Below are 27,986 nucleotides of genomic sequence, written 5' to 3' on the forward strand. Positions count from 1 at the left end.
GTCCCTATATGAAAGATGTAGTAGGGAAAAGGAGCGACAGCTGGCTAAAGGGGCCCCCCATAACCCTCCCCAACACCCCAGGAGAGCAGCCTCTCTCCCCTGGTCCCAAGGTGCCATGGAGATGGAGAGCGCGGCGGCCTCCACCCGGTTCCACCAGCCTCACATGGAGAGGAAGATGAGTGCGATGACCTGTGAGATCTTCAATGAGCTCCGGCTTGAGGGCAAGCTCTGCGATGTGGTCATCAAAGTCAATGGCTTCGAGTTCAATGCCCACAAGAACATCCTCTGTAGCTGCAGCTCCTACTTTAGGTACAACAGGGGCCCGAGAGAGCTGAGCCCAGGGGGAGACAGGGCTCCTCCTGAGGCCCTTTCCGTCTGCTTCTCAGTTTCCCACCTGCCATCTCAAATGTAGGGTCACTGAAGCTCTGGGCTCCTTGGAGCCAGGCTGGGGCAGCCTTCTGAACAGTCACCGCTAGGGCCAGAACCTCTCTCTGTTTCCCTGATGTGTTTTCAACCGGCCTTGAGCCAGCACCCAGCCTATCAGGTGCTTTCTCTTCCATTTTCACCCCAACCAACTTTTAGTTGGACCCCCCCCCCTCCCGTGGATTTTGGACTTCAGCGGGAATGATACTAGTACTTCTGGTGCCCATCCTGGCCCAGTCCCCGTAAAGAGCCCTGAAAGCAGGGAAAGCAATTAATAGGGAAAGAGAGGATGGGGACGGGATAAGGGGAGAGTAGCCGGGTAATATTTTCCAAACAAAAGGAGTTTGGGCTAAAGCTCTTCTAACACAGGAAGTGCACGGGTCCTTTTGTTTATAAAGCTGAAAAAGTCAGAGTACTAGGTGCCAAAGAAAATACGAGAAATCTGTTCACCCTTTGCTAAAAGCTCCTATTCAAGCCCAGCTTGGTGGTGTGGGTCTATAATCCTATTTACTCAGAAGCTGAGGCCAATGGATCAAAAGTTCAAGGCCTTGGGGGCTGGAGGTGTACTGCAATAGTGCAAGGCTTGCCCAACATGCAGCGGGCCCTGGGTTCAATCCCCAGTGCTCTAACAGACCACCATCACCAATAACAACAACAAAGTTCAGAGCCTGCCTAGGCAACTTAGTGAGATTCCGTCTCAAAATAAGAATGACAACAGGAGGGCTGGGGGGTGGGGAAAGCACAGTGGCCAAGAACTAGGCATCTGTAATCTCAGCTCTCAGGGGACTGAGGCAGGAAGATGAGTTCAAGTTCAACCTGGCTGTATAAGTTCTAGGCCAACCAGAGCTACAAATAAGACTGTTGCAGTTGCACTGTCTCAGTTACCCCCCAATCCTTACCCTGAAAAAAGCTCTATTCAGGTGAGGGACCACCCCATGGCCTGTAGATCTCATGCTGCCAAATCGAAAACTTAAAACTTTGAGACTTGGGGGCGGGGAGCTAATCATGTATATATGCGTCCCTGTGTGTAGGCATACTCAGACGCTGGAAGTGGAGTTAATAGCAGTTTTGAGCCACTTGACATGGGTACTGGGAACCTCGTCAAGGCCTTGCAAGAGCACTGTGTGCTCTTAATCGCTGAACCGTTTCTCCAGCCCTGGGATTTTGTGTTTGTTTGTAACTGGTTCAAGCTGTTCTCAAGTATAAGCTTTGTCGGTGACAGTGTGGCATTGCATGTTAAAAGGTTGGACATACCTGATTTACACTCTAGATAAACTACAAAAAGACCAGCTCCTAAGCCAGGCAGAGTGGCTCGTGCCTATAATCCCAGCACTGAAGAGGCCGAGGCAGGAGAATCAGCTAGTTCAAGGGCAGCCCGGGCCACAGAGTGAGAATCTGTCCCTAAAAACCAGAAACACCAAGCAAAACAAACAAAATACAAGACAGTAAACATCTTTTTTTTAAAAAAATGTATTTGTTCATTTGTTTTACTTATGGGTATCTTTCCTGCATGCATGTCTGTTTGCGTCACATGCATGACATGCCTAGAGGCGTTATAAGAGGGCACTGGGTCTCATGGCACTGGAATTACAGACCGTTGCGAGCTACCATGTAGGTGCTTGGAGTCCCATGTTCTCTGGAAGAGACCATCCATCCGGCCTTAAGATAGCAAAATACCTTAAGCTCTGCAGGTCATATACTCTCTTGCAACTACTCAACTCTGTCTTCATGTCATGAAGAGCCAAACAAGGCCAGGCATGTTGGTGTCCATCTTTAATCCTGGTACTCAGGAGGCACAGGCATGAAGACCTCAGAGTTTGATCAGGCCAGCCTGACCCATGGATGAGATGCTGTCTAAAAAAAAAAAAAGAAGCCACAGACAGGACTAGTAAAAATTACTTGTGGACACTGAAATTTGAATACAGTTTTGGAGTGTCACATAATGTTGTTTTGGCACTCTGTTTCCTCCACCACTCAGAACCTTTAAAGAAACACCTTGTTGCCTGGGGACAGCAGAAAAGCAAGGGGAGGACTAGCATTGGGCTGCATTTGGCAGAGGCTGTAGGTTGGCAAGCCCGGGTCCTAAGGAAGCATTTAATGCCTACGTCTCACTCGTCCTTAGGCTTCTTAGAAAAAACTAAAACTGTTCTGTTTTTGTCAATACCCAGGAATGGACCTAGTTAGAGGAGAGAGCCTAACCCATGGTTGTGGATATTTATTGCTTGTTTTCCCACTGGTGGTATGCTGGGTACTAGAAAGAAATTAAAAGGTCAACATTCCCGTTCTCATGAAGTTTACTCTTTAATTTTTTTGTTTTGTTTTGTTTCATTTCATTGAGACAGGGTTTCTCTGTGTAGCCCCTGGTCATCCTGGAACTCACTAGGTAGACCAGGCTGGCCTAGAACTCACAGAGATCCACCTGCCTCTGCCTCCCTGAGTGCTTGGATTAAAGGTGTATGCTTACCATGCTGGGCCACACATAAATTTTATCTTAAAAACCATAAACATATCGGATTGTCAGGGTCCAGCAAGGTGGCTCAGCATTAAAGGGGCTTGCTGTTAAGCATGATGATCTGAGTTCAGTCCCTGGGATTGAAGGAGAGAATCCCATGGTGGAAGGAAGATTACCAATAAGTCATCCTCTGACCTCCACACCAACACTCATGCACAGGGGCCCTCACATATGTAAACATGTGTGTGCCTGCTGGGATTAAGGGCTTGTGTCACCATGCCCAGCTTTCTCCGGCCCCCCACCCTCCCAGTGGTATTTCCTTCTTACAACGAAATCAGAAGAAGGTTTTGAATGCAAGTGGACATAAACTCTTAGTAAGAATCATTAAGGTGCTGAATTATGTATACACGTGGCAGATTAGGTGGGCAATAGGTTAAGGCAGATTTAGATTTAATCTTGTGTGTGTGAATATTTTGTCTGCATGTACGCCTATACATACTTACGTGCCTGGTGCCTGTGGAGACCAGGAGAGGGCTACAGATTCCCTGGAACTGAAGTTAGGATGGTTTGATCCACTGTGTGGGTGCTGGGAATCAAACCCAGGTCCTCTGAAAGAGCAACAAGTACTCACTGCAGAGGCCCAGGTCTTGTTTGTTTGTTTGTTTATTTATTATATATACAGTGTTCTGCCTCCATGTATGCCTGCAGGCCAGAAGAGGGGACCAGATCTCACTATAGATGGTTGTGAGCCACCACGAGGTTGCTGGGAATTGAACTTGGGATCTTTGGAAGAGCAGCCAGGGCTCTTAACCGCTGAGCCATCTCTCCAGGCCCCAGGTCTTCATCATCATCATTACCACCATCATCATTATTATTTATTTTATGCATTTGAATGCTTTGTGTGTATGAAAGGCATCATGTGCATGCCTGATGCCTGCAGATGTCAGAAGACATTGAACTCCCTGGAACTGGGTGGTTGTGAGCAGCCATGTGGGTGCTGGGAATCGAATTTGGGTCCTTTGCAAGAGCAGCCAGTGCTCTTGAAGCTGAGGCATTTCTCTAGACCAAGACTGGGTCTGGATCTTATTTTCATTCCAGAGCTCAGTTTCTCCATCCAGAAGGTATAAAGAAAAAAAAAAAGGGAGGCAAGCTGGGGAAACAGCTCAGTGCTTGCTGCCCCGGCAGGAAACCCTGACTTCAGACCCACAGAAACCACTTAAAAGCCAAGCATGGAGGAACAGATTGGTAATTCCAGTGCTAGAAGGAAAAGACAGCTTGATCCTGGGAGCTTGTTTGGCTAGTCAGTCTAATCAGAACCAGTGAGTTCTAGGGCGAGTGAGAGACCCATGTTTAAAAAAAAAAACCCACATAAATACACAAAACATAAATACATACTGAAAGCAGTCAACATTGACCTATGGACCTCCACATTTGCACGCACAGGTGAGCATATCTGCCCACACACAGCACACAGACACACTTACCTTGACAAAAGAGGGTAAAGACGGAGTGACCATACAACCAAGCCCTCCTCAGAAAGCAAAGGGGCCAGGACGGGGGGGGGGGGGGATGTTTCTGTGCTGCTAATTTCTCTCATTTTTCTCCCCCCCCCCTTCCCAGAGCTTTGTTTACAAGTGGCTGGAACAACACTGAGAAGAAGGTTTACAACATTCCTGGCATTTCCCCCGACATGATGAAGCTAATTATTGAGTACGCGTACACTCGGACTGTGCCTATCACCCCTGACAACGTGGAGAAGCTGCTGGCCGCTGCTGACCAGTTTAACATCATGGGGATTGTTAGGGGTTGCTGTGAGTTCCTCAAGTCGGAGCTGTGTCTGGATAACTGTATTGGCATCTGCAAGTTCACGGACTACTACTACTGCCCTGAGCTGAGGCAGAAGGCCTACATGTTCATCCTGCACAACTTCGAGGAGATGGTCAAAGTGTCAGCAGAGTTTCTGGAGCTCTCCGTCACTGAGCTCAAGGACATCATCGAGAAAGATGAACTCAACGTGAAGCAGGAGGATGCCGTGTTTGAGGCCATTTTAAAGTGGATTTCTCACGACCCCCAAAATAGGAAGCAACATATTTCGGTTTTACTTCCTAAGGTCAAGTTTAGTTATCCTTTGCAGATGCTTCACTGCCCGTGTCTGACTCACCCACCCCGAGGGACTGTCCCCCAGATAGATGCGTGACGGATTTCAGGGTTGTGTTTACCCTTACCGAGGGCTGTCTCCTGCTTTTCTCTGGAGTTTGCAATTTTCTCTTCCCTTGACGTTGCTAGCTCTTTAGCCAAAATTCCCTCTCAGTTTGGGAAAAGCAACGGGGGAGGGGGGAATTCCACAGACTTTCAAAGGGTCTTTCCATTGGTTAAGTTCCCCACACCATGGTACAAGTTATGGCAGGAACTAAGTCTCCAGGGTGACACACGATTGTGGTCATTTGGTACTAATTACATGTGGAGCTATATTTAATTTCTGGACAGTCACACAGCCACTTTGGGCCTGCAAGCTCTATCCAGTGGCCAAGGAATGTATAGTTGCTATCCTCACGATGCCTTCTGTCAAGCTCATTTCTTTATATGTGTACCACTTACTCAGCACAAAAACATCTATAAGTTACACATTTAAAAAAAAGCAAACTAAAGGGCTGGAAATAATGACTCAGAGGTTAAGAGTACCTATGGCCTCTTTCAGAGGACCTGATTTCAGTTCCTCATGCTCTCAACCATAGCTTTAGCTTTGGGGGATCCAAAGCCCCCCTCTGGTCTTTGGCAGTGAGCATGCGTGCACACACATACACACGCACACACACACACACGCACACACACATGCACACACGCACACACACTTAAAAGTCAAAAACTATTTCCAGAAATCCGAAGGCAAAGTGATAAAGCAGGGCTTAAAGGGATGGGACTCGCGGACACCCTTGTCTCACCTGAATAAATTTCTGTGTTTCCTTCTCAGGTTCGCCTGGCCTTAATGCATGCTGAGTACTTCATGAATAATGTTAAGATGAATGACTATGTCAAAGACAGTGAGGAATGTAAGCCAGTCATCATTAACGCCCTAAAGGCTATGTATGACCTGAACATGAACGGACCCTCCAATTCTGACTTCACCAACCCACTCACCAGGCCCCGCCTGCCCTATGCCATCTTATTTGCTATTGGTGGCTGGAGTGGCGGAAGCCCCACCAATGCCATTGAGGCATACGACGCTCGAGCAGACAGATGGGTGAATGTCACTTGCGAAGAAGAAAGTCCTCGAGCCTACCATGGGGCAGCCTACTTGAAAGGCTATGTTTATATCATCGGGGGGTTTGATAGTGTAGACTACTTCAATAGCGTTAAGCGTTTTGACCCTGTGAAGAAAACCTGGCACCAAGTGGCCCCTATGCACTCCAGACGTTGCTATGTCAGCGTGACAGTCCTCAGCAACTTCATCTACGCCATGGGAGGGTTTGATGGCTATGTGCGTCTCAACACCGCTGAACGATACGAGCCGGAGACCAACCAGTGGACACTCATTGCCCCCATGCACGAGCAGCGGAGTGATGCCAGCGCCACAACACTCTACGGGAAGGTAAGGGACCGGGGGGGGGGGGGGGAGGGGAGACGGGCACCGGCCCTCCCGTTGGCTGGAAGACGACACGGCCATGCCCACAGCTGTCTTGCAGTAGCTACTGAAGATGGGGCGACGGTCCCCTGTACACAGCCGCATCCAGACGCTCGGTAACATGTAACATGGTCCGGTGCTTGTGTAGAGCCTATGCACAGGTGGGTGTGGGGCACACACCCCTAAACCTAGCACGTGGGAGGCTAAGACAGGAAGACCGCTATGAGCTCAAGGGCAGCCTGGGCTAGGCAGAGGTCAAGGCAAGCTTGGGCTCCACAGGAAGACCCGGTCCGAAACAAAGGAAACCACTGTATGGTACCCTCCCATATACATCCGTCATCTCCAGATTACTTATAATATGTAAATACTTATGCAAATGCACTCACGGAAATGCTATGCAGATTGTCATACTGTATCTCTGACAACCATGAGAAAAATCTCTATGTTTTTCGCACATATATTAAAACCTTTTTAAAAATTAAATCTTGGGGGTGCATGACATGAGCACGTGTGGGGACCGGAGGGCAAGGAGCAGAAGTAGACTCCTTCTCGTAGGTGGGGCCCAGCGACACTCAGGTCTTCCGGTGTGGTGGCAAGGGTCATTACACAGCGAACCTTCTCACTAACAAAGTTTCTTTTTATTACATTTTAGAAATGTTACGTGTAGGAATGTTTTTGCTTGCCTGATTACTATTATTTATGTACATGTAACCGTATGTCTGCCTGGTACTCAGGGAGGTCAGAAGAGGGCATCAGAGCCCCTGGAACTAGAGTTCTGGCCAGCTCTGAGTCACCCTGTGGGTGCTGGGAATCAAACTCTGGGTCCTCCGCAAGAGTAACCAATGTGGCCGGTCATGGTGTCATGACAGCGCAGACCTTTAACCCCAACGCTAGGGAGGCAGAGGCAGGTGGATCCCTATGAGTTTGAGGCCAGCCTCATCCACATAGTGTGGACAGCCAGGGCTACGCAGTGAGCCCATGTCTCAAAACAAAACACCAACAAAAAAACTAACAAGTGCTCAAAACCGCTGAGCCATCTCTCCAGCCATTTATTTACCCATCCATCCGTCTGTCTGTCTTTGAGATGGTACTATGTACTCCTGACTGGCCTAGAATTCCCCAAAATCCTCCTGTCTCTGCCTCCTCCTGAACACTGGGATTGAAGGCATGACTTTTGCTGTTGAGACTGGGTCCCACTCTGAAGCCAAAGCTGCCCTTGAAGCTTACATGAGTCCTGTGCCTGAGCTTTCCGAATGCTGTAACTACCAGTGTGAGCCATTATGCTCAACCTGGACACAGTTTCTCTCCTTAATATTTAATTTTTTTAAACATTTTTTTTTTTTGGGGGGGGTGGCTGGTGGATAGGGTGCTGAAGAGATGGCTCAATGGTTAAGAGCACTTACTCTTGCAGGGGACCCAAGTTCAGTGGCCCGCACCCATGAAGCAGGGAGCCCACAACTTTTAATTCTAGCTCCAGGGGATCCAACATCTTCCTCTGGCTTCTGAGGGTATACACACACACACACACACACACACACACACACACACACACGCACTGGCTGCTCTTCTACATGGCAGCTCCTACCTGTCTGTAACTCTATTTCCAGGGGATCCGACACCCTCACATAGATATACCTGCAGACAAAACACCAACAAACATAAAAGATATTTGAAAATTGAGAAAAAAAGTTTAAAAAAAAATTACGTGTATGTCCGTGTGAGGGCATTTGCACATGAATGCAAGGGTCTAGATAGAGGCCAGGACATCACCCCTGGGACTGGAGTTACAAGTGGTTGTGAATTGTTTGATTACGGGTGTTGGAAACCTAACTTAGGTCCTCTGCAAGGGCAAACCACCAGGCCATCTCTCCTGTTCTGGAACTTGCTCTGTAGACCAGGCTGTCCTCAAATTCACTGAGATCAGCCTGTCTCTGCCTCCCCAGTGTTGGGATTAAAGGTGTGTGCCACTACTGCCTGGCCTTTTTTTTCTTAAAACATATATATATATATATATGTATAACATATACATATATATATGTATAACATACATATATATATATACATATATGAATTATTTGTTTTATTACAATTTATTCACTTTGTATCCCAGCTGTAGCCCCCTCCCTTATTCCCTCCCAATTCTGCACTCCCTCCCTTTACTCCTCCCATGCCCCTTCCTCAGTCCACCGATAGGGGAGGTCCTCCTCCCCTTCCACTTGACCCTAGCCTATCAGGTCTCCTCAGGACTGTCTGCATTGTCTTCCTCTGTGGCTGGGTGAGGCTGACCCCCACTCAGGGGGAGGCGATCAAAGAGCCAGCCACTGATTTCATGTCAGAGACAATCCCTGTTCCCCTTACTTAGGAACCCACTCAGAGACTGAGCTGCCATGGGCTACATCTCTGCAGGGAGTCCAGGTTATCTCCATGCATGGTCCTTGTTTGGAGTATCAGTCTCAGAAAAAGACTCCTGTGCCCAGATTTTTTTGGTTCTGTTACTCTCCTTCTAGAGCTCCTGTCCCCTCCAGGTCTATTTCCCCCTTCTTTCATAAGATTCCCTGCACTCTACCCACAGTTTGGCTATGAGTCTCAGCATCTGCTTTGATACCCTTTTGGGTAGGGTCTTTCAGAGGCCCTCTGTGGTAGGCTCCTGTCTTGTTCCTTGTTTTCACCCTCTTCCAAGGTCTATCCCATTTGCCTTTCTGAAAGAGGATTGAGCATCTTACCCAGGGTCCTCCTCCTTGCTTAGCTTCTTTAGGTGTTTAATTTTTTGTTTGTTTGTTTGTTTATTTGAGACAGGGTTTCTCTGTGTAGCTTTGGCTGTCCTGGACTCACTTTGTAGACCCGCCTCTCTCTGCCTGCCCAAGTGCTATGATTACAACAGCGTGCCACCACACCTGGCGATTTACTTATTTTTATTTTATGTGCACTGGTGTTTTGCCTGCATGTATATTTAAAGGTGCCAGATCCTTTGGAGCTACAGACAGTTGTGAGATGCCATGTGGGCGCTGAGAATTGAAGCCAGGTCCTCTGGAAGCAAAGCTACTGCTCTTAAATCGATGAGCCATCTCTCCAGCCCTTCCTCCTCCCCCCTGAGGCAGGGTTTCTCTGTGGAGCCCTGCCTGTCCTAGAACTTGCTCTGTGGACCAGGGTGGCCTCATATTCAGAGATCTGCCTGTCTCTGCTTCCCCAGTGCCGGGATTCAAGGTGTGTGCCACCACTGCCCAGGCTTAAACCACATTTTTATTTAGTATGTGTGTAAACTCATTCTGTGGTATACATGGGGAGGTCAGAGGACAACTTGCAGAGGTCAGTTTTTTCCTCCCACTATGTATATATAGCAAGCTCCTTTACCGGCTGAGTCACCTTTCCAGTCCTAACCAATATTTTTTAAAAATTATTTAATTGTTTACAGCCAGGCGCAGTGGTGCATGCCTGTAATCCCAGCACTTGGGGAGGCAGAAGCAGGCAGCTCTCTATGAGTTCAAGGCCAGCCTGGTCCAGGACACCAAGGCTACACAGAGACCCTGTCTTGGGAAAGGGGGGTGGCAAAAACAACAACAAAAATTGTGTGTGGGGGGGGGGGGTAAGCATGTAACAGTTTGAGATTGGAGGTCAGAGGACAGCTTTCCTTTCCACCGTGTGGGACCTGGGGATTGTCAAGCTCAGTGACCAGCGCTATCAAGCACTGAGCCATCTCACTTAGCCTTCTCCCCACAAATTGCAATCCTAGTTTTAATATATGGATGTGTGAAACCTGAGGTACTCAGAGATGCCTTGCTCTTTTTCAAGTCATCAACTGGCCATTTATAAATGTATAATTTTTGCTTCTTAAAAAACAGTGCGGGGGCTGGAGAGATGGCTCAGAGGTTAAGAGCACTGACTGCTCTTCCAGAGGTCCTGAGTTCAATTCCCAGCAACCACATGGTGGCTAATAACCATCTATAAGATGATCTAATGCACTCTTCTGGCCTGCAGGCCTACATGCAGGTAGAGCACTGTATACATAATAATCTTTTTAAAACATTTAAAAAACCAATGTGCCAGACATGGTGACACACACTTTAATCCCAGCACCAGGATGTAGAGGCAGGCGGATTTCTGCAGAGCTTGAGGTCTATATAGCTCCAAGACCTACAGGCTATGCTACAAAGTGAAGACCCTTCTTTAAAAGAACAAACCCAAACAACAAAACGAAACAAAACATATGGTGAGCAGTGGCAGTGCACACCTTAATCTCAGCACTCCTAGAGGCTGTGAGGCAGGCAGATCTCCGTGGGTTCAAGACCAGACTGGTTTACATAGCGAGTTCCAGGCTAGTCAGGGCTACATAATGAGGCAGGCCCTCTCTCAGAACAAAAAATAAATAAAACACACACACACACACACACACACACACACACACACACACACAAAAACCAACCCATGCGACTGGGGATGTAGCTCAGCTGGTATGAGATCAGTTGCCCAGCAAATTGAAGCCCTGGGTTCAATTTCCAGCACCAGTTGTGTTGGCACATGGCCGTAATCTGGGGAGTGGAAGGCAGGAGATCCAGCAAATTTGAGGCTAGCCTCGAGTGAACAAGACCCTGTATCAAAAAGGAAAAATTCATGTAGGTGGGATGGCTTCATGGTAAAGTGTTTGCCTTGTGAGCCAGAGCCTCAGCACGTATGTCCATGTGAAAATAGCTGAGCGTGATGACATTTGCTTGTAATCTCTGTGTTGCGGGAGGCAGAGGCAAGTGGATCTCTGTTGTTCAATGACCAACTAGCTTAACCTAGTTGGCAAGTTCCGGGGCAGTGAGAAATCCTGTCTCAGAACAAACAAACCCGCCAGAGAAGTTGGGGAGCTGAAAAGATGCCTCAGCGGTTAAGAGTGCTTGCTCTTCTTGCAGAGGACCTGGGTTCGGTTATCAGCACACCCACCTGGCAGCTCACAACCACCTGTAATTCTAGTTCAGTTCTGAGCTCTGTAAGCACCTGCATACACACAGTGCACATACGGACAAGCAGGCACACACACATAAATAGTACTAATAAGTTAAAAATAGAAAGATGATGGTGCCACCCAGATGGCTCAGCATGTAAAGGAGCTTGCCAGCAAGCCTGACCTGAGTTCAATTCAGAACCAATATAAGGAGAGAACCAATTCTAAGTTGTCTTTTGAGCTAGGTGCGGTGATGCATGTCTGTAATCCCAACACTCAGGAGGTCAGAGGCAGGAGGATCTCTGTGAGTTCGAGGCCAGCCTGGTCTACAAATCAAGTCTAGGCCAGCCTGGTCTACACAGAGAAAAGAAACAAAAATGTCCCCTGGGGATCTGGAGTGATGGCTCAGTGGAGAAGAGCAATGGCTGCTCTTCCAGAAGACCCCAGTTAGATTCCAGCATCCACATGACAACGTACAGTCTGTAACTCTAGTTCCAACGGAATATAACACCGTCTTCTGGCCTCTGAGGACAGACATACAGGCAAACTATCCATACACAGAAATAAAAATCAATCTTTCAAAAATTACCTGCTAGGCCTTTGAGATGGCCCAGTGGGGGAAGGCATTTGCTATCGAATCTGATAACCTGACTTCCATCCTTGGTAGAGCTGGGAGAGAAAAGGGAGAGCTGACTCCTACAAGGTGTCCTCTGACCTCCACGTGCATGACATGGCAGAGGCACATGCATGTACCCAAATAAATGTAATTGGGAGTGAGAGAAAAAAAAAAAAAAGATACAGAAGCCTACACAGCTACACAGCTGAGATTAAAGGCTTTTAATCTCAGGAGGCTGAGCTAGGGGAGAGGGTAAGAGGGTACAGCCTGGTCTACATGTTAAGTTCTAGGACAACCAGGGCTATATAAAGAGTGAGGACTATATTTAAAAATATATATATATATTAAAAGGATTAAAAAGGAGAGATGGCTCAGTAGTTAAGAGCACTGGGTGTTCTTCCAGAAAACCTGGGTTCAATTACAAGCACCTTACAACCATCTGTAACTCTAATTCCAGGGGATCCCACACCCTCTTCTGGCCTTCACTGGCACCACATAGACGTGGTGCACAGACATACCTGCAGGCAAAACCCCCCCACACATGTAAAATAATATGCAACAACTTGGAGCCTGCAACATGCTCAGCTCTGGTCCGGGACAGCTGTCATGTCCTCTCCACATCCTCAGAAGGTAGCTTTCCAAGTTAAAAACCTAAGAAAGCATTCCCTGCCACACACCGACCTTGTGTCTACTCCCCGGTATGATTTAGCCATCGTGAATTCTCTCCACACAGGTCTACATATGTGGTGGGTTTAATGGAAACGAATGCCTGTTTACAGCAGAAGTGTACAACACTGAGAGCAATCAATGGACAGTCATTGCACCCATGAGGAGCAGGAGGAGTGGAATAGGCGTAATTGCTTACGGGGAACATGTATACGCAGTGAGTCTCTATTGTACGATAGAATGGTCCCCTTAGATTTTCTAATAGCAAAGAGGTTTAGCCTTCCATTGGCAAGTGTTTGAAAAGAGGCATACTGTCACCCGTTCTCCCCACAGGGGCTTTCTCGGGGGAACAGAAGCCGTGGATAGCAGCCAACCTTGTTTCTCTTGCTCTTCGCAGGTAGGTGGCTTTGATGGAGCCAATCGACTGAGGAGTGCAGAAGCCTACAGTCCAGTGGCTAACACTTGGCGCACAATCCCCACCATGTTCAATCCTCGTAGCAATTTTGGCATCGAGGTGGTGGACGACCTCTTGTTTGTGGTGGGTGGCTTTAATGGCTTTACCACCACCTTTAATGTTGAGTGCTATGATGAAAAGACCGATGAGTGGTATGACGCTCATGACATGAGCATATACCGCAGTGCTCTGAGCTGCTGCGTGGTTCCAGGGCTAGCCAATGTTGGGGAGTATGCAGCTAGACGGGACAACTTCACGGGATTAGCACTGCGAGATGAAGTAAAGTATTCCGCTTCGACAAGTACCCTACCTGTATGAGCCTCTTCATTTAGCTAATAAAAAGTCTAAGCAAGAAGAATTAATTCTTTTCTTAAATAAATGCAGTGTTTAAACTTGTAAGAGTACTGGAAAATGTTCAACTTAAGGGAAGCAAGGGTTGGATGAATGAGGGAGTGAGGAAGGTGATTACACTCAACAGTGCATAATTAAGAAAAGAACCACACAGTGCAAAAGCAATTCTAAAGAAATACGTTTATTGAAACTTACGTTTAGACAATTAGTAACTTGAACATGAGCAAGATAGCTTTAGGAACATAAACATAATATCTGCAAGTGTTCTGAATACTACATTTCCTCTAACCTGAAGGGAGATAGATGAGAGTATATCTTGCCTAGGGGCCTGGGTACCACTAGCCCCGAAATGTTTATAATCTAAACACTTATTTTACAATAACACAACAAGCCCCAGCCCACGGGTGGTAAAATCACCTCACAAGCACTGTGTTTCCCAAGTGCAGAAAGCAGGAGGGGTAAGTGATCAACAAGTGCTACAAGGCACCACACTCCCAAGCAAGGGTCACACAGTAAGCTAAGCCCTGGGAGGGTCGCAGGAGCAGTAATTTGGATAAGTAAAGTCCTTGCAGCAAATGACCACTTTGTAAGTTTACTATCGTTGTGTTATAAACTTCAGTAACTGTTTGGTTTTCAAGACCAGAACATATGCTGTAAGTGCTAACAACAAAATGGACTTTTCTCAAGAAAGTAACAAACGGAGTGATGAGCTGTGCCAAAATGATGGCTGAGAACAGACTGAATCGTTGCTTAGATATTCTAGGGTTGAAGCACCGTAGTTTTCTAGTGTAGGAAGAATATTTGTTTCACATACTGTATATGTTCAAGGACATGAAATGTAACTACTATGCCCTCTGCACATAAGCTTGGCTGGAGAAAGGTACCAAAAAGAGGTCCTGTATACTTTATTAGACAGAGTAGCTAAAACATGTAACACAGCCCCAGTCTACTTACAGTGCTGACTCTAGAGTCGTGAAGCAGAAGGGAAGTATTTCAAACACACGACATGCTGCAGTCCAAGAGGGAAAAAGTGCACACAGGAACCCGCCTACCAGCTGAGACAGGGCCAAAACACAAACGTGCTCTCTCTCCGGCTTTGCAGATTGAGAGTCTGTATTTTCAAAGCTCGGCAGTTTGAAAGAAATTTTGGTCCCAGGAATACTACACACGACCAGGGAATCAAAACAAGACTGATATCGGTTAAATTTTAGGTGCTCTTAGCAAAAATGTTATTTTGAACGGGCAGAGAAAAGCAAAGCTATCAGGATACATGAGACTAATCATAATCATGCAAACGGCTGCAAGTGATGATCGCTTAAACACTAACTCACGACTGACATTCTCAGTTTAAAGGTAGATGGGAACGACCCCTGTATGGTGTGGCGGTGCCTACTCAAGGCGCTGGACCGGCTGACTGTCCATCCTTATTTTTTGGTATAATCCAGTCCTCTCTTTGCAGCAAAACAAAGGTTCACCTGAACACATTTAAGCTTTTTAAAAACTATGTGTTTAACCGTTTCCATTAAAAAAAAAAAAAAAAAAAAAAAATTCCTTCCCAAAGAGCCACACTAGGTCTGCACAATTATCATTACAAGTAATGTTATATCCAGTTTAAAACTTCAGAATGTCAGCCTTGAACAGATTTAAGCAAATCTGGTTTCTTTCCTTCCTGATAAGTTAGTTAGAATATTTAGGAGACACAGGTTATGGTGGTGAAGCCACACACGCGAATTCACATGAAAATCAGAAGAAACTCAGTAGTCGGGGAAAACCTGCACACCATCATGCAAAGAAGGACTTACCCTTCATTCAGCTAGGGCCTAGGCTGCCTGCTGAGTCAAAAAAACAAAAGACTAGTTTCAATCAAATTTTAAAACCAGATTACACCTAAATCTTAGCAGTTACACTGTCTAACATAAAATGGAAAAAAAAAAAAAAAAAGACAAAAAGATGGCCCTATTAACAACTTGGTGGTGACTGTCCCAAAATACAATTCTGGGACCCAAAACGCCAAAATCAAAACACATGACATTCTCCTGGAGAAAGCTAGCATCCTGATGAAATACTGAGTGATTTGCTTGTACAGACAGAAAGGCAAGCTACCTTCAATGAGCTTCAAAAACTCTTAGCTGCACAGATCTCTTACAACTAAGGAAGGAGTGCTTCTCAGAATCCAAAAGCTTGTGTTACCGAGACGACTGCAGAGAGGGCTGGAGAGGCAACTCAGTTGGCAGGGTGTCTCCCTAGCATGTGCAAGGCCCCTGTCCAGTTCCCAGCACTGCAAAACCAACCAACCAGAAGAAACCCAAAGAATGAGACTGAGAAAAAGTTAGAGCAGAGGGGGAAGATAACAGAATCTTTGTGGAAAGGGGCTTGCAGTTTCCTACAATCCCTCCAGTCTAAGTTAAATGGTAACCATAGGCAAGGACACTAACAGAAACAGGGAAATTATCAATACGGATTCTAAGAGCATTTAGTGTTACAGTAAGGAGCCAAAGCTTCTAATATTTTATCATATAATAAATTTAGCTCTAATGGAAGTGGGGAGGCACAGTATTCAAACTTTTTCAGAATAATATTCCAGAATTTCTGAGAAGGTAAAGATATTCTTAAAGGAAAAAAAAAGTGTGTGTGTTACAGTACAAACCACCAGGAGTCATCATTTTATATTACTTATGTGTTATTATTAGTCACACTCTTGTTGGTTGGTCTGAGACAGTTTTCACTATGTATGCTAACTAGGCTGGCTCAGAACTGATCTTGCCTTTGCGTCCCAAATGCTGGGATTACAGGTGAACACTGCCGTACTCAACAAGAGCCTTTTTGAAAATTTTAAATTGTGTATTGGTGTGTGTCTGTATGCGTGGATGTCCATGTGAGTGCAGGTGCCCATGGGGGCGGAGGCTGTGAGCTGCAAACAGTGGGTGCTGGGAATACAACACAGCAAGTATTCTGAACTGCTGATCCAGCTCTCCAGTCCCTTGAACAGGAGTCTTCTATGTTAACTGAGTGTTGGAAGATTTAGCCTGAATGCTAAGTTGTATCAAGCTCAGGAGTGTGTAGACAGTCAGGAAAATGGGTAGCCCTTGATGTAACAACTTCCATGAGGTCTAAGTCTATGACAGGACAAGACTTTTTCAGTGATGCAGCTTTTTGAGGATTACCCACATTCCCAACTGCTCTATATATTGCTTATGTGTATGACCTTCCAGAAATGGTGACTGCACAGGTCTGATGAAGACCAACAGCTCAAGAAGGGAATGAGCCTTTGTTCTGCTAGAGAACAGCGCTAACCCAAATAGTATGGGTGTTCAAGGCACCTGTGTTCTCCAACCTGTAAAACCCTCGAATATGAAGTGAATCCTGAAGCAGGCAACAAAAGCAGCCTTACACTGGTTGTCAGTGAAAACTACAGCTTAACTTTTCCTAAAGGATGCTACGTACAAGCAACTGATGAACAGTCAGCGCAGCTTCATGCATGCAGTTAGGAATCAAGTTAAGCAAGAGGTCTTTGCATTGCCATTATACTGTTGACCTGTCAACATTAAGTCACTGTGGAAATCCTTTCTGAATATGAAGAATATTCATCTACTCTCGAAGCCAATCCAGTATAACAGTGTTTAGAAAAGATGTGATGGGAGTGAGTGTCTGTCTTTAGGTTGGAAGGAACGACTAACTAAATTACAAGTGCCAGAGGACCCAGGGGCAATGCTGCTGCTGACCACGCTAAAAATACAGGAAGTGAGGAACTGACAACCAGCACTGATTAAAGGTTCTGCCTTGAATATAAAAGAAAATAACAAACTGCTCTTCCAGAGACTGAGTACAGAGTTTTGGAAAGACCAGGCCCATTACTGGTGCTATGGTGCAAGTAAAGGGAGTTCATAGTTTAGGAAGACCCCAATGACCTAATCATCTGAACCAATACCAAGGACACACTTATATCTCTAAAGGTCCTGGAAATGGTCAATTGACATGAAAGACAAACTAGACACCATGAACTACTTATAAAACAAACTGAGTGGAAAATGAAATTAGTGTTCTAAAGAGCCATCAAGCCCAGCATGGTGGGACATGCCTTTAATCCTGGGCAGAGGCAGGTGGATTTCTGTGAGTTCCAGGCCACCCAAGACTACATAGACTTTGTCTCAAAAGATAAAAGATAAAAAATAAAAATAAAAATAAAAAAGGACATAAAATAAAACTAGCAAGAATACAGATTAGATCATACAAAATGAGAGGGAAGATCTCTGTAACTTGAGATTTGCATTAAAACAAAAACAAAAGAGAAATGATGTTTCTTTGATACATCTATTAATTAAATTTGAAACAGTCATAGAACTACAGGATTCATAAAGAGAAGCTGTATAACACTTCAAGATCAAGATTACCCACAAAAGCTTAAGGCTGAGAGAGCCCCATACAAGGGAGTTCAGAAACTAAGGACAAATTAGATCCAGATTCTTACAGAAAAATGGGAAACTATATATTCCAAGTATCTACATATGAACAAAAATTTCAATGTACTGAGCAGGAATTAATTACCGAAAATTGCAAAAGCAGTATGACAACCTACACAAGGCTCAGAAGACACGCGAAAGAGAATGGCGAATCCCCCAACAGCATACACAAAAATGAAGAATATGTAGACACTGAGAGAGAATGGGATTCAACAATATGCCTAACGCAACTGAGAATTACAGATTATGACTATGAATGCTCTAAAATAACAGCTCAAGAAATGCTAAAAATGTGAACAATTAGAGGAATGTAAATGTACCATATGATTGTCACAGAAGCTCAACAAAACCAGAGAAAACTGATAGAGGGGTAGACGCCACTGCTGCTGGAACTGATTCTTGGTCCTGGGAAGCTTATTCCTCAGGATCTATGGATGAGCCAAGCCTGCTCTACCTATCAAGCTCCAGACCAACAAGTCTACATAGCGAGATCTCATCTCAAAAACATTAAAAGCCTTTTGTGAAAGATGACAGTCACTAAACTATGCAACATGTTGATAGTGTCTCATTAAATGTGTTATGTCAAATCCTTAAACTTTCAAAAACCAAAAGTATGTACTCAGATTTGGTATTCTAGGCTCTAAGTTCCAATAAAAGTCTAGGGAAATTGGGTAAAGCAATATGGCAATCAGGGGCCAGAAATAACATGGCTTCTCTTAGCAGGATTTTCTAAACTGTGACTTCCTAGGCATTTTTACAGTTTCTTGCAGAAAGAACTGATGAAGAGCCTATACACTATTCAGTGGAGCAAAAAATGCACTGAAGGCATCGTGTGCTGACTGTCACGCCCACTGCATCCTCATCAACACAGTGACAACTCCTCAAAGTGTTTCAAATGTTTGTTCACTTGCTCAGCTACACTGAGCACCTTTCCTCTCTCAGAAACAAACACCATCTGTGTGACTTCCTCTCTCGTCAACCATCTAAACATTAACACCTTCCCAACTACCATCTCGGAATGATGGTTTCAAGTCTGCAAACAGCTGTGGAAGAAACAAAACACACCAGACTTTGTGCCAATCACAAACTTCTCATTGGTCACCCTTTCCAATAAACAAAAAGAGCATTTGTAGATAAACACAGCAAAACATCATCAGTGCTAACATTCTGAGATCAGTCGCACTGAAACATTGTGCTTTTACCTTCAGATCCAGCCTCACTATTGCACATGCCTCTTGCAGATGAGAACTTAACGCATAAAATAATATTGTTGAAAACAATCCATAAAAAAGGAATATCAAAGTAAAATGTGCAAATAACACTGGTGCTTATCTTTAAGCCCCAAATATAAATCCCCAATACAAAGGAGTCATAGTTGTTGGCAGAAAAAAGGCCAAGTAACTAGACCTGCTTTTCCTCACTTCTGTTTAATAAGATCTTATTTGTCAGGACACAAACACAAACCAAAGACAGGACTGCAAGCTAACAAAAATTAACACATTGAGCTGAGTGTCCTATTTGTCTTTTAACTACCCTTCCTTTATATAGAGTAATATTAAGTCCAAGTAGAAAATAAGTTATTGACATACTTTCCAAGTAACAGTCCGGGCCCGTCCAGCCTCACAGAATAGGAGAACAGTTTTCAGCCGCACAGGTTGGCAAGCTCAGCATTCAATCTGGGAACTTGGCACTCTCCGCATATTCAGGGCATGCCGATGTATCTCTTGCATCTGTCTGATGCGGTCCTTCTGCCACATTAGGTTTTGGGGCATGGGGTATCTCTGTGTGCCATGCAAGTACCGGTAGGGGATCCTGACGTGGCAAGCAGTGGCCCTACAGCGGGGCTGAGGCATGGGAGGAAGGAGCATCCACCTCTTTCTCTCAGCGCAGTATCGGTAGGCCTCCTTCCGGTACTGCTTGTCAATATCATCGCTGTTTTTCCAGCCTCCAATAATGAAGACGTCATCTTTGTAATAGCAAATGGCTGCTCCCTCAATGCTTAGGACTTCTGGAGGCAAGCTTTCAAGAATCTCATCAGACACCTGACCGGCAATTTTTCTTACTGCCTCTTCGTTTTCTAAAGAATAACTCTTGGGACAGCATGATGCTGTCTGATAAAAGTTTGAATTGACCACAGACATCTGGAAAAAACAGTAATTGTCAATAAGTGGTAACGATTCCACATCTTGCCACTGTCGAGTCTCTGTATCATAGCAAGTAATTACAGCCTTCAATCCATCCTCAGTGTCCCGGTCCACAGGAGTACGGGCAGCAATGTACACAAACCGGTCTTCGATGGCTAGTGCTTTGACATCTCGAAGAATCTTTGGTGCTGATTCTAAGTTGTACCATTTATCAAGCTCAGGATTGTAAACAGTCACATCTTTAAAGCCAGGGCTAAAATTGCCATGTCCGCCAATGCTATACAGCTTCCCTTTGACTTCTGTTAGCCCAAAAGAATGCTTTCTTGTCATCAGACTACAAACGTGTTCCCATGTATTCAAGTTTGGGTTGTACCTTTCCACAGTTTTAGCAAACCCTGGTTCCATTGAGCCAGCAACATACACATAAGACTCTGTTACCGCGACAGCATGCCCATCAAGGTGATTATGAATGTGGGGCAGATTTACCCATCGATCCTCATCAACAAAATATCCCACACATTCACTTAAATAGTCTCCTCCTTCTGACACACCTCCAATAACCATGATTACGTCCATGTTTTGTCCATAGCGAGGTAACAGTGAGACATGTGAGGCAGGATGCTGGGGTGTGCCAGCCTGCATATTCTCTGCTCTGAGAGCATGCCGCTCCACGGCATCAGCCACCAGCTTGACACAAGCTTCGTTACTGGCCACTAGCCGCTCCGGTTTGACATGCCGTGTAAGGTAGGTGGGTTTCATCTGGGACAACCTGAGCAATTTAAAAAGTTCTTCAAAGTATCTCTCTCTCTCTTCAGCATTTCTCTGAACCCACTTCAAAACAGTTTCAAAAAGAACCTCTTCAGAATCCACGGTAATTTCCAAGTCTGAAAGCCAGTCTCGAATGAGATGGAAAGGTAAGGTATAAAATTCTTCGTCCTGAATGACTTTGTAGAAATTTCTACGTATCATATCTGCAGCTTTCAGAGCAAGCTGGCTCAGGGTGTACATGTGGGCTAAACTATGAATGGCCACACAATTTGAGAGATGAAGTTTTTTCTTGAGAAATTCTCCACAAAATTCTTTTAAACGAATTAATAAGAATCTAGAATCAGGAAAAAAGAGAAAAGGTTAATTTTAGAACATACTTATTTTAAATGGTTGCACTGTAGATATAGCTGAATTATACATATTGAAATGGTAGGATTAATCTCATAAATACAATGCCTGGAAAATGAACACCTCCCCCCCCACCCCCATTAGCAACTATTATGCTGGAAAGTCTGCTTTTCAGGAAGAAGGGTTTGAGATTGGTCCCACAATGGAGATGGCTCAGTGAGTAAAGACACTTGCCGGAGTAAACCTAGAGACCAAGCCCTAGAACACACGTAGAGGGAGAAAGGAAAATTCATGTCCCAAAGTTGTCCTCTTACTTCCAGATGTGCACTGTGGCAACCATATGTCATAGACACACAATAATACATTAGAAAAAATATAGGATTAGAGACATGAGTATACAACAAGGACAAATGACAATCCAAATACATTTCTGACATCCTTTCTAATTCCTTTGCAGTAATTGGACCTCTTAGATTATCTATTTATCTGCTTTGTTTTGGTTTTGAGACAGGGTCTCAAGTAGCTCAGGCTGATCTCTAACATACTATGTAGCTAAGGATGACCCTCCTGCTTCCATCACCTAAGAATTTAAGGCACACAGTACTACTTCCAACTTTGTGTTCTTAATTAGGAAAGGGTCTTGGTAAAGAGGCTTTATCCAGTCTAGAAGCAGGCAGGAACTATAATGTCCTTGAAGTTCTGCTTGGTCAGATATCAGAAATAACAGCAGCCTAGACTGAGTCAGAGATCTTCAGTCTTCTTCATCTCTCTAAGGGTAGTCATCATTAAAGCAAGGAAGACAAGATAAACTCAAATATCTGAAGCCAGGAAACAAAACAGAAATACAACAAAAAACCACATATATATAGGATGGTCTATCTAAAAAAGGGGGAAAAAAAGAAAGAAAATAAAGGAATGAAGAAAGGAAGGGAGGGAGGAAGGAAAGCTTGGTATATTAACAGAACATTGCCTCACCCACTGAAATTCATTTAAGTTAAAACAAAACACAACAATGTTGGCCCAAATCATAAATCTGGTACCACTTAGCCAGGTGGTCAATCTGAGACCATGGTGTAAAAGAGAAAGATCCTTTAACTGAGAAGAACCTTACAATCTAAGAATGCTGTCATGACAGGCCCATTTCCACTCAATAATGGTTTATTATGGTTACTGTGTTTAATAACTACTTACTTACAAATACAGATGAATTAAGACAAGCTCTCTCCAACTCTTAAAGAAACATTTCAACCTTAGAGATAAAACAAAGACAAGAGATGTGGCTAGTGAAAGTTCTAGACTCTAGAGTATAGAGGATCCCAGACAAGTCTGGGTGCCAGGGCCACCTGAGTCCCAGGCTTCCTTGAACATCTATGCTTAGCAGGTAATTCTGAGGCAAATTCCCTTAAGACAGGCTTGGGGAAACATTACTCTATGAAAACAACAGCTATTACACACTAGGCATTGTGTAAGGAGCACTGTGCTGGGCACATCCTTTCATGTTTCTCACGGTACTGGGGCCTCATACGCAATAGGCAGGTGCTCTACTATACAGCTCCTCTCTCCAACCTTCTTTTTTTGAGGCTGGAACTAAGTTGTACAGGTTGGTCTCTAACCTGTGACCCTTCTGCCTCCTGAGTGGCTGCGATTACGGTGAGGCTCTGCTCTTCTACCATTTGTAATCCAAGCATCATGGAGAGCTGGATCACAGACAGTGTATGCGGACGAGAAAGAAAATAACCCTGCCTCAGAACTCATTAGATTAAGCCTGACCAATACAGAGCACTTAGAACAGAGTCTGTGAAAGAGAAAAGTTATGTTTTATTTTAGTTTTTTTTTTTGTATTTTTGAGACAGAGCTTCTCTGTGTAGCCCTAGCTGGCCTTGAAGTCATAGAGATAGCCTGTCCCTAGAGCAAAGATTTAAAGGCACACACCACTACAATGTAGAGAGTATTTTCTGTTTGTTTGGTTTTTCAAGGCAGGGTTTCTCTGTGTGGCCTTGCCTGTCCTGGACTCTCTTTGTAGACAAGACTGGCCTGGAACTCATAGTGATCCACCTGCCTCTGCCTCCTTGAGTATTTGGGATTAAAGTTGTGCGCCCCCATGCCGGCTTAGAAGTTAAGAGTTTTAAGTAAACTGCCTAGAATAACTATTTTCTCATTTCCTCACCCCTCACTCCTCCATTAGGAAAAAAAAAAAAAAAATCAGACAGACACAAAAACGATAGCTCTTCCTTTCAGTTTTTCATTTAACAAACTTCCTTTCCCAGTCCTCTACCCATTCTACCCTATCCTGAGGAGCCACTCTTGTACTTGAGAAAAGAGAAGCAATCAGGTGGGTAGGGGCTTTATCTTTCCACCAACCAATTCACCTGCAGTGAGACCCAGTATTTTCTTTCTCAGTTGACCTATGGTTTTTGTTTGTTTTGAGACAGGGTCTCTCTATTGTAGCCATGGCTGGCTTCAAACTCAAGACCACCTGCTGCTGCTTCCTGAGTAGTGAGATTAAAAACATAAACCAGCTCAGCCAGCATCCAATGCTTATTATTTTTGAGAAAGGGTCTCACTAAATAGTCCAGACTGGTCTAAATCTCCTGCCTGGGCCTTCCAAGTGCTGAAATTACAGATATACAACACTCAATCTCTAATGTTCTTTTTGTTTGGTTGGTTTCAGTTTTTTCAAGGTATGGTTTCTTTGTGTAGCCTTGGCTATCTTGGATTCGCTTTCTAGACCAGGCTGGCCTCAGACTCACAGAGCATCACCTGCCTCTGACTCCCCCAAGTGCTGGGATCACAGGTGTGTGCTACCACGTCCAACTTCAGTATTTAATTTTAATATGGATTCTGACCTTCCTTGATTTCAAAACCTACTCCTGTGTCCATTCCTCTGCTCTTACAGTATCGGTTTCTCCTCCTCCACAGAATCATCATCTTCAGCAAGGATATATGTTCCTCATTAGAGGAAACGAAGTAGGCACTGTATCTCAAACCCAGTCCTCTTAATGGAAATACTTAACTCAATGTACAGAAATACTTAACTCATCACCAACCTCCACAGATCAATCATCTGACAGCTAGACTCCACTCCCTCTTTAGGCTTCCATTGTATCAGTTCACTCTGCTGGATTCTTTAATAATGTAGAGAATCCCCTGCCTGGCCCCTTTCCCTTATTCATTTTTGTATGTATTCTTAAGTATATGTATTTATATGCATTTAATCTGTTCCATGGCTTTCATTATAAATTATATGCTAGTTTCCCCCAATCTACAGGACACGTATCTCTACCTCCATCTAATGCTTACCCTTTTGGTTTTTTGCTTTGAGACTGGGTCTCCCTATACAGTTCTGGCTGTCCTTGATTTTATTTTCCAAGACAGAGTTTCTCTGTGTAGCCTTGGCTGTCCTAGACTCAATTTGTAAACCAGGCCGGCCTCGAACTCATAGAGATACGCCCACCTCCTACCTCCAAAAGTGGTGGCATTACAGGTGTGCACCACCATGCCTGGCAATTTTTTCGAACATGGGTCCTCAGGAAGAGCAGTCAGTGCTCTTAACCTCTGAGCCATCTCTCCTGCCCCTCTAGCTATCCTTGAAATCACAGAGATCAACTGACCTGTCTCCCAAGTGCTGGGATTAAAGTTGTCCTCCCTTTCTGGTTTTAGACAGGATTTCTCTGTGTAACCCAGGCAGACCTAGAACTCCTGCTCCTCCTGGCTCAGCTTCCCAAGAGCTGGGGTTACAGGAATGTGTCACTATGCCTGGCTCTTTTTTCCAGTATAAAGACTTATATTAATCTCAGTGTTTGAAAATACCCCTATTTAAACAAACAAACAAACAAACAAACAAACAAACGTATTTAAAGGTGTTAGAGGCCAGCCCAGTCTACAGATCGACGGCCAGGGCTACAGAGAAAGCCTGCCTCAAAAAACAAAAACAATTTTATGTTTAAGTGTTTTGCCTGCATGTATGTATGTGCTCCACATGTGTATCCACTGAAAACATCAGGAGTTTTACCCCCAAACTGGAGTCACAGATGGTTGTAAACCACCATCTGGGTTCTGGGAATTGAACACCCATCCTCTGGAAGATTAGCTCTCTCCAGCCCCTGGAAATATCTTATTTGTTACATTGTTTCTCCTTGTGATTTCCTTCATAACTTGACTGGAGACCCAGTGTTCTCCAATCTAACAGCTTATCCAGACAGCTTGACCAAGTACACTGACCTTCTTCTGGTATCTGCTCTTTATTTTCTACATCTTTTGTGTATGTGAGTATGAATGTAAGGAGAGGTACAGGGCTTTGACATTAGCTGTCTTTCCTTGATTGAGCTCCACCTTTTTTCATCTAAAAAAAAAATTTTTTTTTAAAGATCTGCAAGAGCAAAGTGCTCTTAACCACTAGATTCTCTCCAGCACCTCGACTTTTATTTTTTTCAGGCAAGGTCTCTCACTGAACGTTATCCACTGGAAGGAACTATCTGGCCAATGAACCGCAGAGATCAGCCTGTCTCTGCACTCTCTCCAAAGGCAGTGGTTACAAGAATGTACTAAGAATGTACTATCGCACCCAGCTTCCTTCTTAATCCAAGCCTCTGCAACTATAGCAGCGATTTCAGCTAGTCTCTGAGCTGGGCATGGTGGTGCATGCCTTTAATCAAAGCACTTGGGAGGCAAAGGCAGGTAGATCTCTGAGTTCAAGGCATGCCTGGTCTACAGAGTGAGTTTCAAGACAGCCAGGGCTACACAGAGAAAACTTACCTCTAAAAACCAAAAAATAAAAATAAAAATAAAACTAGTCTCTGGCTACAGCTCTTGCTGCACCCTCCCCACTGTCCTATCCTTATTTCAATACTGATTTATCAAATAAAACAGCATCAGTTCTCAAACCCTTTGATTTTTAAAAGTTCAGCTCCTTTTACAGGCCCATAAGGCCCAAAGCAGCAGTTCTAAAAGACCTGGGTTAGGTGATGCTTTCACAGGGTTTTTGTATCACACAGCATGCAGCATATCAGATATTTACATTATGATTCATAACAGTAGCAAAATCACAGTTAGGAAGTAACAATGAAATAATGTTATGGTTGGGGTCACCACAACATGAACTGTATTAAAGGATCACAGCACTAGGGAAATTTAGAATCACTGCTCTAGGGAAATCCATCCTTATCACTACTCTGATGCTTTGTTCCTCCATCCAGCTATGTATAACCCACGCTGTTCTCTATCGCCTTCCTGAAACACACTACCTTGCCACCTACAATCCCTCTACTATGTCTTCTGAACATTCTCTCTCCACCCAATTTAAAAATAGCTCCTCTCAGCTCGGCAGGACAGCCAGGACTACATAGTGAGGCCCTGTCTCAAAAAACAAAAGCATAACAAACAAAGCAACAATAACAACAACAAAAACCCTCTTCTCCATCAGGGCCTGCAGCGCACGTTTCAGTTCGCACCACAGCTGTAGCAATCATTCAACAGGCTATATAATCATTGTTAAACAACGTGAGCTCGATGAGGAAAGGGATGTTCTCGCGTTTTGATCACTGCTGGATCCCAAGCACCTTATCGAGTTCAGTGTCTGTTGCTCAAGAGGTGTGCGTTAAAGGATTGGTAACGGTATCCCTACAAACGGTATCCGCCTGTCTCCAACCCGACCTCGGGGGGCGTCCACTCTGTCTCCCTACAATCCATTTTCCACAATAGCTGAGGAGACCCTTTGAGGTATTTAGAGCAGGTCATCTCTCTACCCAGCTTCCCATCCATCCCACCCGGTAAAATCCGACCCTTTTCCCAATGCACACCCTCCTCCCCTTCATCAAGCAGACACAGGCTCACCGGATTTTCTTTTAAAGTCCTTTCTCTAAGCCCAGCTGGATCTTGACTTGAGGGCCTTGAGGAAGCCTGTAACGTGCACCCAACCCCTACCGCACTGCCAATTTGCCATTTCGAGGACGGTTTAAATGTCACCTCCTCCATTCCGCAGCTAGCCTCTCACTGTTTTTAATGTCACCACAGGCGCCACACACTACAAGCAGTTTTTTCACTGCCTTTGTCCCTACACCTGGAATCTGCGCTCCCGGGTGCAACGCGCACAAGCTGGACTCGCAGGGGCATCCTCAGTGCCAGGCGCGGTGGCACAATGAGGGCCCCGGGCCCCCAACCCTCGCTCAACCCCCATGGTCTTACCTGTCAGCCAGCTCTAGCACCTCGTGCACGCTGCCGGTGCTCACTCGGATGCGCCCGGTGTACATGTACTCGATAACGGCTTCCACCGTGTCAGGTTCGGGTCCCGGCTCCGAGCTCCACTTGCGCATCTCCACCCGGCCTGAGCGCGACTCGGAAAACTGGCCCGAGAGCAAGGGCGTGAAGTACTCGGTAGCGGCGGCCAGCACCGAGCGGTGGGCGCGGAACTCGCGACCTCCGGCCCCGCCGAAGCACAGGGTGATGTCGCAGAACAGGCCTTGACGCCGCTGTTCGTTCTGCCGCCAGGACAGCTCGGAGCAGTGAGTGCTGCACTCGAAGTCCTCGGCCTCTGGGCCCGGATCGCCCCCGCTCGCCTCCATGGAAGAGATCCCGGGCCCAGCCCCGAAGTCTACGGTGCCACTGCCTCGGACCTCAGCGGCCAGGCCCGCGGAACCGGCGGCGGCAGTCTCCATGCTCTCCATCTCCAGCACCTGAAGAGATGCCGCCGCGGCCGCCGCAGCCGCCGCCGCCGCAACCGCCGCCGCCATCTTGACGTCGCCGCACCGGGCCCCTCAGCT

General features: G+C 45.3%; 2 protein-coding genes across 3 annotated transcripts; one reads left to right on the top strand and one right to left on the bottom strand.

Moving 5' to 3' along the window:
• The first annotated feature begins 85 nt into the window (after positions 1-85).
• Positions 86-13,495, top strand: Klhl10 (kelch like family member 10). The gene is made up of 5 exons (XM_055620368.1): positions 86-309; positions 4,496-4,985; positions 5,847-6,464; positions 12,771-12,920; positions 13,101-13,495. The coding sequence occupies exons 1-5, from the start codon at positions 116-118 to the stop codon at positions 13,473-13,475; spliced, it is 1,827 nt and encodes a 608-aa protein (XP_055476343.1). The 5' UTR covers positions 86-115; the 3' UTR covers positions 13,476-13,495.
• Positions 2,120-27,970, bottom strand: Klhl11 (kelch like family member 11). 2 transcript variants are annotated; one of them, XR_008721603.1, is made up of 3 exons: positions 27,412-27,970; positions 19,558-21,214; positions 2,120-2,277 (listed from the first exon to the last, which is right to left on the bottom strand). XR_008721603.1 is itself a non-coding variant. In XM_055620367.1 (2 exons), exons 1-2 carry the CDS (start codon positions 27,954-27,956, stop codon positions 19,633-19,635), a joined length of 2,127 nt encoding a protein of 708 aa, XP_055476342.1. In that variant the 5' UTR covers positions 27,957-27,970; the 3' UTR covers positions 13,680-19,632. The 2 variants fall into 2 exon arrangements, 1 of the variants encoding a protein (XP_055476342.1); XM_055620367.1 differs by lacking the exon at positions 2,120-2,277 and having other exon boundaries at positions 13,680-21,214.
• Between the last annotated feature and the right edge of the window lie 16 nt (positions 27,971-27,986).

The sequence above is a fragment of the Psammomys obesus genome, unplaced genomic scaffold (assembly GCF_907164565.1).
Source record: "Psammomys obesus unplaced genomic scaffold, mPsaObe1.curated_primary_1811, whole genome shotgun sequence".
Taxonomy (NCBI): Eukaryota; Metazoa; Chordata; class Mammalia; order Rodentia; family Muridae; genus Psammomys; species Psammomys obesus.

Excerpts from the sequence above, each read along its gene's own strand:
- Klhl10 (XM_055620368.1), top strand. The coding sequence starts at position 116 with ATGGAGATGGAGAGCGCGGCGGCCTCCACCCGGTTCCACCAGCCTCAC. Across the intron at positions 4,986-5,846 it reads TTTCGGTTTTACTTCCTAAG|GTTCGCCTGGCCTTAATGCA; the intron begins GTCAAGTTTAGT and ends TTTCCTTCTCAG. Across the intron at positions 6,465-12,770 it reads CCACAACACTCTACGGGAAG|GTCTACATATGTGGTGGGTT; the intron begins GTAAGGGACCGG and ends CTCTCCACACAG.
- Klhl11 (XM_055620367.1), bottom strand. The coding sequence starts at position 27,956 with ATGGCGGCGGCGGTTGCGGCGGCGGCGGCTGCGGCGGCCGCGGCGGCA. Across the intron at positions 21,215-27,411 it reads GTGCTAGAGCTGGCTGACAG|ATTCTTATTAATTCGTTTAA; the intron begins GTAAGACCATGG and ends TCCTGATTCTAG.